This window comes from Nomascus leucogenys, chromosome 9 (genome assembly GCF_006542625.1).
Source record: "Nomascus leucogenys isolate Asia chromosome 9, Asia_NLE_v1, whole genome shotgun sequence".
Classification (NCBI taxonomy): Eukaryota; Metazoa; Chordata; class Mammalia; order Primates; family Hylobatidae; genus Nomascus; species Nomascus leucogenys.
The window spans coordinates 80844690-80862071 of NC_044389.1; the positions used below are offsets into that span (position 1 = coordinate 80844690).

Consider the following 17382-nt stretch of genomic DNA (forward strand, 5'->3'; position numbering starts at 1 on the left):
ATCAAGCTACCAATGACTTTCTTCACAGAATTGGAAAAAAACTACTTTAAAGTTCATATGGAACCAAAAAAGAGCCCGCATCGCCAAGTCAATCCTAAGCCAAAAGAACAAAGCTGGAGGCATCATGCTACCTGACTTCAAACTATACTACAAGGCTACAGTAACCAAAACAGCATGGTACTGGTACCACAACAGAGACATAGATCAATGGAACAGAACAGAGCCCTCAGAAATAATGCCACATATCTACATCTATCTGATCTTTGACAAACCTGACAAAAACAAGCAATGGGGAAAGGATTCCCTATTTAATAAATGGTGCTGGGAAAACTGGCTAGCCATATGTAGAAAGCTGAAACTGGATCCCTTCCTTATACCTTATACAAAAATTAATTCAAGATGGATTAAAGACTTACATGTTAGACCTAAAACCATAAAAACCCTAGAAGAAAGCCTAGGCAATACCATTCAGGACATAGGCATGGGCAAAGACTTCATGTCTAAAACACCAAAAGCAATGGCAACAAAAGCCAAAATTGACAAATGGGATCTAATTAAACTAAAGAGCTTCTGCACAGCAAAAGAAACTACCATCAGAGTGAACAGGCAACCTACAGAATGGGAGAAAATTTTTGCAACCTACTCATCTGACAAAGGGCTAATATCCAGAATCTACAATGAACTCAAACAAATTTACAAGAAAAAAACAACCCCATCAAAAAGTGGGCAAAGGACATGAACAGACACTTCTCAAAAGAAGACATTTATGCAGCCGAAAAACACATGAAAAAATGCTCATCATTACTGGCCATCAGAGAAATGCAAATCAAAACCACAGTGAGATACCATCTCACACCAGTTAGAATGGCCATCATTAAAAAGTCAAGAAACAACAGGTGCTGGAGAGGATGTGGAGAAATAGGAAGACTTTTACACTGTTGGTGGGACTGTAAACTAGTTCAACCATTGTGGAAGTCAGTATGGCGATTCCTTAGGGATCTAGAACTAGAAATGCCATTTGACCCAGCCATCCCATTACTGGGTATATACCCAAAGGACTATAAATCATGCTGCTATAAAGACACATACACACGTATGTTTATTGCGGCACTATTCACAATAGCAAAGAGTTGGAACCAACCCAAATGTCCAACAACGATAGACTGGATTAAGAAAATGTGGCACATATACACCATGGAATACTATGCAGCCATAAAAAATGATGAGTTCATGTCCTTTGTAGGGACATGGATGAAACTGGAAACCATCATTCTCAGTAAACTATCGCAAGGACAAAAAACCAAACACCGCATGTTCTCACTCAGGTGGGAATTGAACAATGAGAACTTATGGACACAGGAAGGGGAACATCACACTCTAGGGACTGTTGTGGGTTGGGGGGAGGGGGGAGGGACAGCATTAGGAGATATACCTAATGCTAAATGACGAGTTAATGGGTGCAGCAAACCAACATGGCACATGGATACATATGTAACAAACCTGCACATTGTGCACATGTACCCTAAAACCTAAAGTATAATAATAAAATAAAAAATAAAATAAAATAAATAAATTAAAAAATTAAAAATAAATAAAAAAAAAAGAGTAGAGAATTCTTTATCAGTTACCAGGCTAAAAACTTGTTTAAACAAATGTATTTAGTCATTTGCTCATTCATCCAACATTTATTTAAATCCCATACTGAAAAGGCTTTGATGATACAATCTTGAAAAAGAAAATTTTTGTTAAGTGGCTCACCAACTCAGTGGCTATACCAACCTGCAATCTTATAAAATTACCTCAAATCAAAGCTTATCTGAAAATATTCCGTTGTGATCAACATGATACAGTTTTCAACAGTCTTAACCTGGGTAGATTTCACTAATCAAGGGCAAATTGACTAAATGCTAAATAGATGAAATTGTTAGCATGGATAATTTGCCTTGGTTTTATATATACCAAAATTTAGCTTTCTATAAGAATAGAACTGTGAAATAAAACATTGTTTCAGACTGCATAAAGCATCTCCAGAATTTTTAAGAAGACCCACTAATCAGCCAAACTGCCTAGGTTTTAGCCTTGGCTTTACCACTTATTGTCTGAACTTGGGCAAATGACTTAATCTGAGCTTCAGTTCCTTCATCTATATGAACAGGAGATGATATCTAGCTATAGTTATCATCTATATGAACTATAGATATTCATCTATATGAACTATAGTATTCATCTATATGAACAGGAGATGATAGCTAGCTATAGTTCATCTAGCTAATGAGATTTTCTGCAGGATAAAAATTTGCTAATATCTATAAGCTACTCAGTAGAATGTCCAGCTTGTAGTTATTGCTCCATAAAGGGTTGCCGTCAATATTATTCTCTGTCACGTGACGAATACAATGTTTTATCTATTTTTTAATCCCATATTCTATAAGGCAAAATGATTTCATAGAATAGCTATTCAATAAACATTTGTTGAAGTAGTTGGTGAGAGGGCAGGAATTTTTTTTTTAATTATACTTTAAGTTCTAGGGTACATGTGCACAACGTGCAGATTTGTTACATAGGTATACATGTGCTGTATTGGTTTGCCGAACCCATTAACTCGTCATTTACATTAGGTATTTCTCCTAATGCTATCCCTCCCTGCTCCCCCGACCCTACGACAGACCCCAGTGTGTGATGTTCCCCGGAGGGCAGAAATTTTAAAAAGGAAATACTTAGGTGTCTGTTCTGGAAAAGTGAGATGAAAGAAGGTATACCTGGCCAAAGAGAGGACACTGTTCATTTCTGATGTACACATTTCCTTAGTTCATTCCCTACTCTTCCTTCTACTACACTGGTCTTTTAAGTGTGATTAGAAACATAGAGGACAAAATGACAGTTCAAGCATATTCCCTAAATGATTGCATACGTATCTGTTCATCTCTTATGGTCTTCTTTACTCAAGCTCTTTTGTGATTTTTATAAAATTTTTTACTAAGAATTCTGTATCTGTTTCAAATGAACTGTTGCTGAGTAAACAGTAAATTTGGGAGGTTAGAAAAAGCTTTCTAAAACAGATTGATGGGGAAAAATGTATTAGATGCCAGAACACAGCTACCATAAAAACTTAGTTCTTGGACTCTATTTAGCATGTTTGATCACTCAACAAGTTTGGGCTCAAAGCAAAGATACTGTCTAAAAATAGTTTCCTCAAAAAATTTTTATGAAATGGAAGCGTAAAGCAAACCCTTTAAAAATATTTTAGCAAATTTGGAAAATATTTCCAACTACAATTAATTTTGAAGCTGACTCAGAGGCTTTTTAAAATATCCGGACCTTCAAATTATTAAAAATAGTGAAAATAGAGAAAATTATTTTTAAAATATTTTATTATTGAGACCTCCTACTAAATCAGATTTAGTTCAAGAGTTCTAAGACAACGGAACCCTTGGTGGAATGAAGACCAAAATGGGTACTAGAAATAAAGGTGAACTTTTTTTTTTTCCATCTAACTTTTGCCAGATGGTCTAATATGTTTTCTGTGTAATAACTTTGTAATAACAAAAACCTATGAGATATATACTTACATCATTCCAGTGACATGGAGATAGTACTGAGGTAAGAGAGGTTCAATAATTTGCTCAGTCAGTGGGATTTATTGAATCCAGAGCTTGATGTCTCCTCTGCCATGGAGAGAAGACAGAGCTCTAAGCACCATGAGAAATGAAGGCAGATGGAGAATTTTAAGTTCTGCTCAGTCTTTTTGCATGTAATTCAGTTTTCATATTTGTAAGATTAAATCAAGGGGTAAAAAGTACTTAAAATTTTTTTATAAAAGCTTTACCTGGATCATGTGCAGAACAACTACCTGGCACTATCATGAAAATTTAAAAGTAACTTTTTTTTTTATTTTTTTAAGAGGCAGATTCTCACTCTGTCACCCAGGCTAGAGTGCAGTGGCGTGATCATAGTTCACTGCAGCCTTGAGCTCCCTGGCTCAAGCAGTCTCCCACCTCAGCACCCTGAGTAGCTGGGACTGCAGATGTGTACCACCATGACTGGCTAATTTTGTTATTTTTTGTAGAGATGGGGTCTCGCTATGTTGCCAGGCTGGTCTCAAGCGATCCTCCTGTTTTGGCCTGTCAGAGCACTGGGATTACATCCTGAGCCACCGTGCCCAGCTGAAAACTTTTTTAAATTCCAAGTTTTATTCTTGTTTGTCAATCCTAAGGTAGGTCAACATTTAAGGCAGTGGCATTTTTACTTCTTTGGCTTTGGTAGCTTCTAAGCCTTCTGTTTTTTAATATGAACTGCAGTGGTCTTTTCTACTTAGGCCATTTAAGTTGTCATCTTTTGATGAATGTATTTAAAGCTAAAAGCTTTTTCCTTCTGTGGAGAAAAAACTATGATTAAATCAAATGATTCATACAGGACACTGTCGCAAAACCATTCAACAATGAGTTGACTGATTTTAATGCATGTTCCTTATGTTTAAAATTAAAGTTTATAATTCTCTGATATTTATTTATTGTAGGATGTAATTAAAACCATTGTGCAGAGTGGTGGCATCAAGCATCTAGTTACCATGGCAACTAGTGAACATGTAATAATGCAGAATGAAGCCCTTGTTGCTTTGGCATTAATAGCAGCTTTAGAATTGGGTAAGTACCCCAGTGACAAACTTACTTTCTTCTATTTTTATCTTGGATGAAAGGAAGTATAGAAGTGGAGTTGAAGTCAGACAGAACCTTGACTGGAAGCGTTTTGCTAGTGTCTGTACCGTTCTCTGAATCTATGGAAAATCATTCTATATAGGTTGTTACAGCTGTCCCCTTTGGCTGTGTTTTTGGTAACATTTTTAGGGCAATGCATTAAGGTAAGTTTAACTTTTAAATAATGTCTCAAGTTACAGCCACTTAGAGAATAGAGAAAACATTTTCAGCAGGCTTCACAGAGAAACCAAACAATATTTAGAATATGACAGCACATGAAGAGTCTGCTACTCTCCCAGTGACCCAGACTTTCTCTTCCATCTCTGCTGGTTCTCTCTACTACCGATTCTTCCTTGCTGTTCTCCTTCTCCATCACCGTGATTTCTGTTGCCTGACTCTAATGTCTTGTCTTCTGTGTTACTCTTCTGTGTGTTTTGCATTCAGAACTCCCTCAAAGCAGAGGCTAAACACGCTAAATAATTTCATTAGTTTCAGTTTAACATAGCTTTTTTTTTTTTTTTTTTTGAGACAGTCTTGCTTTGTCATCGAGGCTGGAGTGCGGTGGCGCAATCTCAGCTCACTGCAACCTCTGCGTCCTGGGTTCAAGCAATTCTCGTGCCTCAGCCTCCTGAGTAGCTGGGATTACAGGTGCACGCCACTGTGCCTGACTAATTTTTGTATGTTTTGTAGAGACAGGGTTTCACCATGTTGGCCAGGCTGGTCTTGAACTCCTGACCTCAGGTGATCCACCCACCTCAGCCTTCCCAAAGTGCTGGGATTACAGGCATGATCCACCATGCCCGGCCCTAATATAGCATTCCTAATGGGCAGAATTCATCACGAGAAGCTAATCCATAGGCATCTAGTTTATGAATAGCATAAACTAGATGGCTTAGGAGCCAACCCAAGACAGTCAGCCAGGGATGGTGTAATAGAGTCACATGGCCTGTGGTTAAGGCCTAAGGCTGCTTTACACAAAGGAGGACTTTACACTTAGTAGGGATGTCCTATCCAATTCAAAGCCATTTGGGTAAATACTGTTAACTGATAGCCTCTTAATTCCCACTGACGACTTATATCCACAATTCTCACACTGGGGCGAATGGACCCTCCAACCCCAATTCCAGGAAGAGGAAACACTCATGTGAGTATTTTTTTATGTGCATGGAGTGTGTAATGATCAAGTCAAGGTGTATAGGATATCTGTCTCCTTGAATGGTCTATTGTTGACTGGAAGCCTCACCAATAACAGTCAGTGAACATATATTTTGTATAAGAATTATATACTATATTCTTATAATAAAGCCAGAGAAAAGAAAATGTTAAGAAAATTGTAGGGAAGAGAAAATATATTTACTATTTATTAAGTAGAAGTGGATTATCAAGAAGGTCTTGAATCCTTGTCTTCACATTGAGTAGGCTGAGGAAGGGGAAGAACAGAAGGGGCTTAGTCTTGCTCTCTCAGAGATGGCAGAAGAGAAGAAAATCCAGGTATAAGTGGACCCACACAGTTCAAACTTACGTTGTTCAAGGGTCAACTGTATATTCTTTGGTGAAATGCTGATTTTTGTCTTTTACCCATTTTTTTTTGACTGTTGAGTTTTGAGAGTTCTTTATATTTTCTAAAAATTTTGTAGTTCTATATTTTACATTTAAGTCTGTAATCCATTTTGAGTTAATATCGGTATAAGGTACGAGGTTTAGGTTAGGGTTCATTTTCTTTGTCCCACAGATGTCTAATTGTGCTAGCACCTTTTGTTGAAAAGCTGTCTTTCCTCCACTGAACTGATTTTGTACCATTGTCAAAAGTCAGTTGAGCATATATGTGTGAGTCTATTTCTGGGTCTTCTATTCAGTGCTTTTGACATCAGTGCCTATGTTGCCACCAATAATATCATGCTATCTTGATTACCGTAGCTATAGAGTAAGCCTTAATACTGGATAGAGGAATTCCTCACACTTTATTCTTCTTTATCAAGATGGTTTTAGCTATTTTAGGGCCTGTGGCTTTCCATACAAGTTTTAGTATAAGCTTGTCTATTTTCTACAGAAAATCTTGCTAGGATTTTGATTGAAATTCCATTGAGTCCTTATCTTTTATTTGTGAAGGAAATTATGTGGTTTATAGGATTTGCTCCAAAATAATTTGAGATGGATGAGAGTAGGTGAATGAGACAGATTGGCCATAATTCTTTAAGGTGATAAGTGCATAAGGTATATTATTATACCATCTTTTCTGATTCTGCATATGTTTAACATTTTCCATAATAAAAAGTTTAATTGTCTCATATTAAAAGAAATGTGTATTAAATAGTAAGCTTAAACACTTGAAGTGTCTACTAAAATCTAATTCTATTTACTCTTTTCACGTGGTCTGAATTTAATATTATTTTTCTAGATCGTTATTATTTATCAGTTCCATTTAGAAGGTTTCATATGGTCAGTTTCTTCAAAAGGAAGCAGTGTTTGTCCTGAGGGTACTGGGTTCATACACGGTAGATATAACTTATACTTTGTTTTATTTTGTAGGCACTGCTGAGAAAGATCTAGAAAGTGCTAAACTTGTACAGATTTTACATAGACTGCTAGCAGATGAGAGAAGTGCTCCTGAAATCAAATATAATTCCATGGTCCTGATATGTGCTCTTATGGGATCTGGTAAGTATTATTCTATCATTTGATGTCCATAAACATATGGTTCACATTAAATATTAAATATAGAGTAATAGTAAATGATGGCTTTGGGTTTTAAAGCCATTAGAAATTAGCTTATGGAGGTTATAAGATAACTTTTTTCCCCTATTACTGTAAACACTCATTTCTTCATGGTGATAACATTGAAAATTTTCTCTTATAGCTGTCTTGAAATATACACTACATTGGTATTTTCTAGCCATCCAACTGTATAATAGATAGAATTACTTTTTACTGAAGACATTCCCAAAAGATTCTTACTACGATAGAAAGTATCATATAGCGAATCTAGACAACATTCAGTATTGCAAAATCAGTAAGTCTCATGAACCCTAAAATGTTATTTTATAGCAGGCGCAGGTTCTGATTTTGTATGCCATAATATTAACTAAGGAATTTGTTTAGGAGGCCAGGCATGGTGGCTCATGCCTGTAATCCCAGCACTTTGGGAGGCTGAGGTGACAGATCACTTGAGGCCAGGAGTTCGAGACCAGCCTGGCGAACATGGTGAAACCCTGTCTCTACTAAAAACACAAAAATTAGCCAGGAGTGGTGGCACACGCCTGTAGTCCCAGCTACTCAGAAGGCTGAGGCAAGACAATCGCTTGAACCTGGAAGGCAGAGGTTGTAGCCGAGAGATTGTGCCACTGTACTTCCAGCCTAGGCAACAGAACAAGACTCTGTCTCAAAAAAAAAAAAAAAAAATTTTTTTTTCAACAAATCATTGGTATATCTTCTATGGACATTGGCATATCTTGGTATATGTTCTATGGACACTTGAAAAGAGTGTGTATTATGCAGTTATTGGGTACTGTTGTATAAATGTGAATTTGATTCTGTTGGTACTAGTGTCAAGTTTCCTGTATTCTTGCTGGTTTTCCGGTTAATTGTTCTGTCAATTGTCAAGAGGAAGGGTGTTGAAGTCTCCCACTATAACTGTAGATTTACCTATTTCTCCTTTCAGTTCTGTCAATTTTTGCTTAACGTAATTTTCAGCTCTGTTGTTGGGTACCTATACCTTTAGGATTGCTGTGCTTTCTTGAGGGATTGACCCTTTTATCATTATATAATGTACCTCTGTCTGGTATTTTTCTTTGCTCTCGTCAACTTTATCTGACTTTAACATAGCTACTTCTGCTTTTTTTTTATTATTATTACTATTTTATTTTCTTTCATGTGCCACTACAAGAAGCCATCCTACTTTCTTTTGAATAACATTCACATGATCTTTTCTCACTCTTTTAGTTTCAATCTGCTGTATTTGAAGTGACTTTCCTGTATACAGCGCAAAGTTGTGTCATTTTCTAATCTACTCTACCAGTCCCTTTTGTGTATTTAGACCATTTACATTTAATGGATGACTGATACGGCTCAGGTCTGCAATCTTACTTTTGTTTTCTGTTTGTCCCATTTCTTATTTCTGACTTCCTATGGGTTAAACATTTTTTAGTAATTTACATTTATTCTTCCTCATATATATATAATTTTTTTTTTTTTTTTGAGACGGAGTCTTGCTCTGTCACCCAGGCTGGAGTGCAGTGGCGTGATTTTGGCACACTGCAACTTCTGCCTCCGGGGTTCAAGTGATTCTCATGCCTCAGCCTCTTGAGTAGCTGGGATTACAGATGCCTGCCACATCACACCTGGCTAATTTTTGTATTTCAGTAGAGGCGGGGTTTCACTATGTTGCCCAGGCTGGTCTTGAACTCCTGACCTCAGGTGATCCACCCACCTTGGCCTCCCAAAGTGCTGGGATTACAGGTGTGAGCCACCACGCCCAGCCTCTCACGTATATCATTCTTAAATATTTCTTCTACATAAATTTAGAATCACATTAGACAGTGTTACAACTTTTCTTTCAACCACCAAACATATTTCAGAAAACGCTTTGAAAGAGAAGGGAAGTCTATTGTATTTACGCACATTTTTAGATTTCTTATTTTTGTTATAATCATTCCCTTTCTGTTTAGAGAACTTCTTTTAGCCATACTGCTAGCAACAGATTTTTAGCAAAAAAAATTTTTTTTTCATTCATAATGAAAGGGAAATGATATTCTCAAATGAGAGAAAATGGGTATAGGATTCTGGGTTCACAGTTCTTTTCTTTCTTTACTTGAAAACTATTGTGCCACTTTTTTCTAGCCTCCCTGGTTTCTGATGAGAAATCCACTGTGTTCCTTTGTGTTTTTTTCCCCTGTAGGTAAGGTGTCATTTTTGTCTCTCAAGACTTTCTTTGCGTTTAGTATTCAGAAGTTTAACTATGATGTGTCTTGGCGTGAATTTCTTTGGGTTTATCCTGTTTGAGTTTGCTCAGCTTCTTGAATTGATAGGTTTATGTCTTTTGCTAAATTTGAGAAGTTTTAACTGTTACTTCTTCAGGTACTTTTCAGCCCCATTCTACCCACTCTTTCCAGACCTCTGATAACACTAATGTGAGATCTTTAATTATAGTCTTGTAGGTCCCTGAGGTTTTGTTCTTTTTTACCCCCGGATTATTTTCTTTCTGTTGTACAGACTGAGTAATTTCTATCGTTTTATCTTGGAAGTTCTCTGATTATTTCCCTTGTCCCTTCTATTCTGATGTTGAAACCTATTTTTATTTCAGTTATATATTTTAGTTCAAAAATTTCCATCTGCTTCTTCTTTATATCTTTTATTTCCTTGCAGGGACTTTGAGTCTCTTCCATTTGTTTAGGCATTTTTAGAATTGTGGTAAAACATATAAAACATAAAATTTACTGTTTTAACCATTTCTAAGTATACAGTTTAATGGCATTAAGAACATTCACATTGCTGTGCAATCATCACCAGCATCCATCTCCAGAACCACCTTCGTTTTCCCAAACTGAAACTCTGTACTCATTAACCAATAACTCCCCATTTACCCCTCCCCACAGCCTCTGGCAATCACCATTTATTTTGTGTCTCCATCATTTGTCAACTCTAGGCACCACATATATGTGGAATAAGAAACTTCTGTCCTTTTTTGTCTAGCTTATTTTACTTAGGTCTTTAAGGCTTATCTGCATTGTAGGCACATCAGTATTTCATTTCCTTTTAAAGCTGAATAATTTTCCATCATATGTATATATCACATTTTGTTTATCCATTCATCAATCCATGGACATTTGGGCCATTTCCACCTTTTGGCTTTTGTGAATAATGCTGCTGTGAACATTGGTATGCAAATATCTCTGAGCCTCTGCTTTTATTTTTGATATATACTCAGAAGTGGAATTACTAGATCATACAGTCAATGTTTAATTTTTTAATTAAATACTGTTTTTACTAATTAAATACTGTCATACTCTTTTTCACAGTGGCTGGACCATTGTACATTTCTACCAGCAGTACACATGGATAATCATTTCTCAACATCCTCACCAATATTTGCTGTGTTTTAGTAACGGCCAAACTAATGAGTGTGAGGTGGCATCTTACTGTGATTTTTATTTGCGTTTCCCTAATGGTTACTGATGGGAATCTTTTTATGTGTTTGTGGGCTATTTGTATATCTTCTTTGGAGAAATGTCTATTCAAGTCTTTGCCCATTTTTAGAATTGAAGGGTTTTGTTGTTGTTGTTATTGTTGAATTGTAAGAGTTTTGCTTTTTTGAGACAGAGTTTCACACTTGTTGCCCAGGATGGAGTGCAATGGCGCGGTCTCGGCTCACCGTAACCTCTGCCTCCAAGGTTCAAGCGATTCTCCTGCCTCAGCCTCCTGAGTAGCTGGGATTACAGGCATGCACTACCACGCCCAGCTAATTTTGTATTTTTAGTAGAGGCGGGGTTTCTCCATGTTGGTCAGGCTGGTCTCAAACTCCCGACCTCAGGTGATCCACCCACCTTGGCCTCCCAAAGTGCTGAGGTAACAGGCGTGAGCCACCACGCCTGGCCCAAGTTTTAGGAGTTTGTACCAGTACCCCACTATTTTGATTATTGTAGCTTTGTAGTAAGTTTTGAAATCAGTTAGTATGAAAACTCCAGCTTTGTTCATTTTCAAGATTGTTTTGGAGATTTAGGGTCCCTTGAGATTCCATATGAATTTTAGGATGGGTTTTTCTATTACTACTAAAAACACTGGTTCATTGGTTTATGTCAGTCATATCAAAATAAACACATCAGTTTCAGTAGTACTGATTACATTAAGGTTATTAGACTTCACTCTTCCCATATAACAGTTCTCAGAGTCCTAACAGGAATCCTATATTTTCTTGTAATTGAAGTTAAATAGAGAAAGCAAGTCAGAAAGAAGAGGATAAAAAATCTAAAAGGGAGTCCAGTTTCACAGAAATTTGTTGAAGGATATGAAGTATAAACTTTTCTTTTGCCACAAAATTAATTTGAAACATATCCTAAGCTTTTTGGTAAGTCATTGGACTTCGTATTTGAACTGGTGATAGGGTTGTATGTAACCAAACCTTGAGATCATACAGTGAGCTGTGTTTAATTATAACTCATTATTGTAATTAATCTTACACTGTAGAACTTGACATCTCATTTTTCTTTTTAAAAATTGGGCAAGTAGCTGTGCAGTGGCTCATGACTGTCATCCCAGCTACTTGGGAGACTGAGCTGGATGAATCACTTGAGGCTAGGAGTTTGAGGCTGCAGTAAGCAGTGACCATGCCACTGTACTCAAACCTGGGCAACAGAGCAAGTCCCCATCTTTAAAATTTTTTAATTTAAAAAAAAGGTAAAGTTTTTATGATTTTTTTAAATTATAATACATTCCTAAGAAAGACATTTCTAGGCTACTGCTATGTCTTTTTCCAGAATCTTTTCTAGTTTTATAGCTTCGTCTTGTCAAAATAAACATTTTGGCATATGTTTTGGATAGACTGTATAATAATATTAGAACAATCTAACAGAATCATATCTGTTTTTTTTTTGTCTTCCAGAATCTCTACACAAGGAAGTACAGGATTTGGCTTTTCTAGATGTCGTATCCAAACTTCGCAGTCATGAGAACAAAAGTGTTGCCCAGCAGGCCTCTCTCACAGAGCAGAGACTTACTGTGGAAAGCTGAGAACTGCCCGATACACGGCATCATCCCATCTCTAATTTCCCCTCTGTCCTCCATCCAGCGGCTTCTTCCGCTTCATTCTCTACCATACCACTTGTGCATGCATGTGATGTTCTAATACCAATTGAAGAACCGCTGTAGGTACCTCCCTAATAAGATTTCTAAACCCATAGTTAGTGTGATCATGACTTTGTCAAAGGCAAGTCTCCACCCATAACTGTTCTCTTGTATTCCTGTTGCCTGAGCTACATTAATTAGAATGTGCATGTTGTAGTCCTATGATGATATAAACTTGGTGCGACATAATGACTTGCTCCACACATGCAGTAAACTACATAATGATGTACTGGTAAACTAGAAACAAAGAATGCAGCAGGATCTGTCTAGCTTATTAAAGATGAAACTGAATTGGAAAAATAGCTCCATTTTTTGGTGCTTGGGAAGCACAGTGACCAAAAAAGTTGTATGGCTGCTTATTCATTAGTCTTTCCTACTAATGTCAAACCCATGGTACCTAGAGTTAAATAAAATTCCAGTGCTCTTACTCTTTAACCTATGGTTTCTCCTTTTTCCTTTGTAGACTATTGAAACAGCCACAAACTTGGCAAGACTTTCTGAAGTTTCTGATTTCATATTTAACTGACTATTATCAGTAGCCTGATATTGAAAAATATTTGTAGTTTTCAGTGTGAAACTAAGGGGTTGAAGAATTGCTATTACAATCCCTATTACAGAGCATTTCGGGTTTTGCCTGTATTTTAGATTCTGATACATATGCTGTTTCACTCAGGAACTACTTCTACCAGTTAATCAGCATTATCCAGCACTTGTCTTTAAAAGTCATTTGGCACTTTTTTTTTTTTTTCAACTGAGGAAATCGAGTATAGTTCATTGAAGAATGGATTTTTTTTTCTTTTTTTTTGCTGTTTTTCATCATTCAGCTAGAAAGTGAGAAGTTTTATCTTCCATAGTCCTTTTAAATCTTACATTAGAACTAGCAGGACGTAGGTGGAAAGGTGAAGAAATAAGCTTGTCTAGACTAAAGAAAGGAAAGCAGGTTATAAAAGCCATAGTAGCCAGTCCAGTTCATTCTGCAGATGGCCCCATACCAATCGCTATTAGAGTTTCCCACCTCCACTTTCCCACTGAGAACTGCAGCAATTTTAAAGGATATGAGAAAGCCAACACTCAAGAGATGAGAAGACCCCCTTGGCGAAATGTATTGTACTCTTCACTGCCACCGCCACCACCAAATGGGTTTTTAGAGCTTTGAAACACAATCTTTGTAAATTAACCAAAACCTCCCTGTGACCCACCTACCTTCTCCCCATACCCAAATTTGACCACTACTGGCCTAAAAGGCAAGATGGGCTTTGATATAGAAGGACGGCAGGACAGTAGAAAGGGCTGCCACGGAGGTGACAGGAGCTCCTTCCTCTCCAACATGTGATGCTACACATCTCTGTGGGTAATCTAAGTTGGCCTTTTGACTCTAAAACAGCTATAATCCAAGAAAGTTAAATTCTAATGGAGGTAAAGAATCTTGACTGATTGTTCCCTTTGATGTCCAAATAAGGGACTATTGTGAGTATGTATGCTACACTTACTATAAGAATGATACTGTTTGTTGTCTTTCTCCTGGGCTGGATAGTGGACAATATTACAGGCTTTGAAAGACATCTGTAATGTTGCATAACTGTTCATATTAATAACTTAATAAATAGTATGTGAAGCTATAAGGGCATCATTTGGTTTGTTTGTATATTTTGTCTATATTTCCATCTCCTAGAATAGGGCTTGCTATTGATGTTCAACAAATATTTGTTGACTGAATAAATGAATCCTGCATCCATAAAGTTTCCAGACTGCCTGAACTAATTCCAGAAAGATTGACTGACTGACTGATAGAGAGTTTGAGATTTTGATAGTCTGTCTGACTTTAGGGAAAAATTTTTAACAAAAGCATCCTAAAATCATAAATGTGAGAGAAGTTACCATCTAGGCCAGCTGCCAGCCATCAATTTGCTAGTATGCTAGGAAGTGCCATCTCCAGCAAAATAAAGTGCAATTCAAAGTACTCATCATTGTACAGAAAGACCAGAAGGCTGTGCCCTTATCACAGGAGCTACCAAATTAGATGGTACACTGATGTGCCATTGCAGTGGATGGGAGAGTCTATAGACTGTACTCTCCCTTATCTCCTGCTACTAAATCTTAGTCCTAGAGGCCACTATTAAGTTAGCTTGTTACCCACTAAGAGTACATTCTAAGGGAGACAACAGGAGGGAAGAACAGCGCAACAAAGCTTTAACTGTCAATCTTGAGCCAGTACTAGAACATAGATGAAAAGGGCAGGAATTCAAGCAAAGAAGATGCCTGAGTGCAATGCACTAGAATATACCCCGTCCCCCCCTCCCAACCCCATTAGCAACTTGGAGTCATGCCAGCCCACCCACCTAGACCGTAACCTCACTGTGCTCAAAGCAAACACTGGCCCATAACCCAGTGTTTTCCTTGATAAAAACATGTTTTGAGCATACTGTCTGATAAGAATGGAGACGTAGAAGAAAACTTTTTCATCTAAAATGATTTCTTGAATGGAATAGAATGCAGTTCTCATATGCAAGCATTAGTCTGAAGTGTTCTGAAAAATGCTACATGTGAAGAATTCAAAAAGAAATGCTCTTTGGTATAATTAGGAGGCTTATTATCTAATTCTCTTGAACATACTGGGTGATGATATCTAGACATTAAGACATTTAGGTGAGCATTACCCTTCGTATCCAGCTTTTACTGGAATCAGTAAGCTTAAAAGCCACTTAACATTAGGACACTATAACATTTGTATTACACAAGTGTCTATTAAAAAGCATGTAATAATATTGGGGATGAATCTTTATAGCTGTAGCCAGGAAAACTGAGGTCTTTTTTCACAGGTGTGATCTCTAACTTTGCCTATATACATATAAATAATATGCCATGTGACTTCGCTGTGTCGTCCGGGCTGGAGTGCAGTGGCACGATCTTGGCTCACTGCAACCTCCACTTTCCAGGTTCAAGCAATTCTCCTGTCCCAGCCTCCCAAGTAGCTGGGATTACAGGCGTGTGCTCTGATGCCTGGTTAATTTTTGTATTTTTAGTGGAGACAGGGTTTCACCATGTTGACCAGGCTGGTCTTGAACTCCTGACCTCAAGTGATCCACCCGCCTCGGCCTCCCAAAGTGTTGGGATTACAGGCGTATGTTTTATAGGCACGTCTGACTCAAGTGTTATGTACTTTAAAAGGGTGATATAGTGCAAAGAGTGTGGTCTTTGGATACTGTCTAATCTATAGTCATATCCTGGGTCTGTTACATACTAGCTGTGTGACCATAGCCAAGTTACTTAAACTCTTTGGGCCTGATTTCTCAATATGACAAGTTTAATAATCCCTACTTCCCTTAGGATTTTCATGACAATTGAAATTTTTAGATGTTCAAGACAAGGTGAGATGGAATTGTGATATCTTAGGGCCTAACCTATATACTCCTCTCTCACTGCTGCAGGATTCCCAACTAAAAAGATTCAAAAAACAACCCCCAAACAGAAGACAGTATGCCTATTAATAGTTTGTAATGTAGAAACAAAATGGCTCACACCTGTAATCCCAACACTTTGGGAGGCCGAGGCGGGTGGATCACTTGAGGTCAGGAGTTCAAGACCAGCCTGGTCAACATGGTGAAACCCTGTCTCCACTAAAAATACAAAAATTAACCAGGCATCAGGGTGCATGCCTGTAATCCCAGCTACTTGGAAGGCTGGGACAGGAGAATCCCTTGAACCTGGAAAGCAGAGGTTGCAGTGAGCCGAGATCATGCCACTGCACTCCAGCCTGGACGACAGAGTGAGACTCCATCCCAAAACAAAAATAAAATTTTTAATGAAATTGAGCTTTTTAGCTGTAGCCACAGAGATTCTATCTAACACTTTGAAAATGGACAGTACACATCTGTCTCCTATTTATAACACTAGACAGGAACTTAATATGATGACAATTCATTTTTATATATTGGAACAAAATTATTAAACAAAACTTAAGCCAGGTAGGTACTGCTGCCTGCAGTTCTTCTGACCTTTGCTCTCTTGGTCTGGTGGTTGTGTCTGGTCCACCAGCAGGAGGACCAGAGAAGGTCAGCACCTCTGACCTTGACCTCCCTTCAGGGAGGTTCTGCTCAGCATCTTGGTGCTTAGTTCCTTTATGTCTAGCATAGGCATGTCAGACAGATACCTAAGACACTTAGAACTTAGGAAGGAAGGGATGATTGAATACTATTCTAAGATGATATGAGGAAATATTAACCAGAGGAGCTTTGACTTCAGACCCATCTTTGGAGGAACCCAAAATAGTTCTTAATTTCGGCTAAAGCCAACTATTGGTACGTAGACAGTTCCGTTGCCCCACCCTCCCTTTTCTCAAGTTTCCAAAATGCAACCCACTCTCTACCATGCTTCTCCTACCATGACTTCCTTTTTTGTGTAGGTAAGAAAAGTAGAAGAGGTGTTAATGAATCATATTCTGCTCTTTTCACCCACGCAGCCTCATCCCCTAGTACCCAGCAGAAGTTAGAGGAAGTAACACAGCAGAGTGTCCATGTAGATTCATCATATCCCAAAGTAATAACTATTAATGCCTTTGCTTCCCACTCGCCTACTTCTTGTCCTCTTGTTACCCTATCACGATTGTGAAACACAATGACTTCCCCTAAGCCACAACAAGTGAGAACAAGATGTTCACTGACCTGAGAAAACCATCTGAAAAAAATTCATCTCCTGTTAATGAGAGAACAGCCTCGCATTTGTATTATAATATGATCTGACAGTTAGTTCATAGAAAGCATGCTTTGTTATACCTGTGCCTAACATCTGATGCAAAGCTTCAGAATGACGTTCTGGCATGCTTGCCCACAGCAGTTGCCCAGGGTGTATTTTA

At 37.8% G+C, this 17382-nt stretch overlaps 1 protein-coding gene across 9 annotated transcripts in view; it reads left to right on the top strand.

Moving 5' to 3' along the window:
* The window catches only part of RAP1GDS1 (Rap1 GTPase-GDP dissociation stimulator 1), a 176907-nt gene extending 162759 nt beyond the window's left edge, over window positions 1–14148 (top strand). For all 9 annotated transcript variants that reach the window (XM_003257516.3, XM_003257517.3, XM_012499470.2 and 6 more), the window contains 3 exons: window positions 4517–4643; window positions 7224–7352; window positions 12289–14148. In XM_003257516.3, coding sequence (XP_003257564.1) covers window positions 4517–4643; window positions 7224–7352; window positions 12289–12416 — 384 coding nt within the window. In that variant the 3' untranslated portion in view covers window positions 12417–14148. The remainder of the gene's footprint in view (window positions 1–4516; window positions 4644–7223; window positions 7353–12288) is intronic.
* Window positions 14149–17382: the final 3234 nt, after the last annotated feature.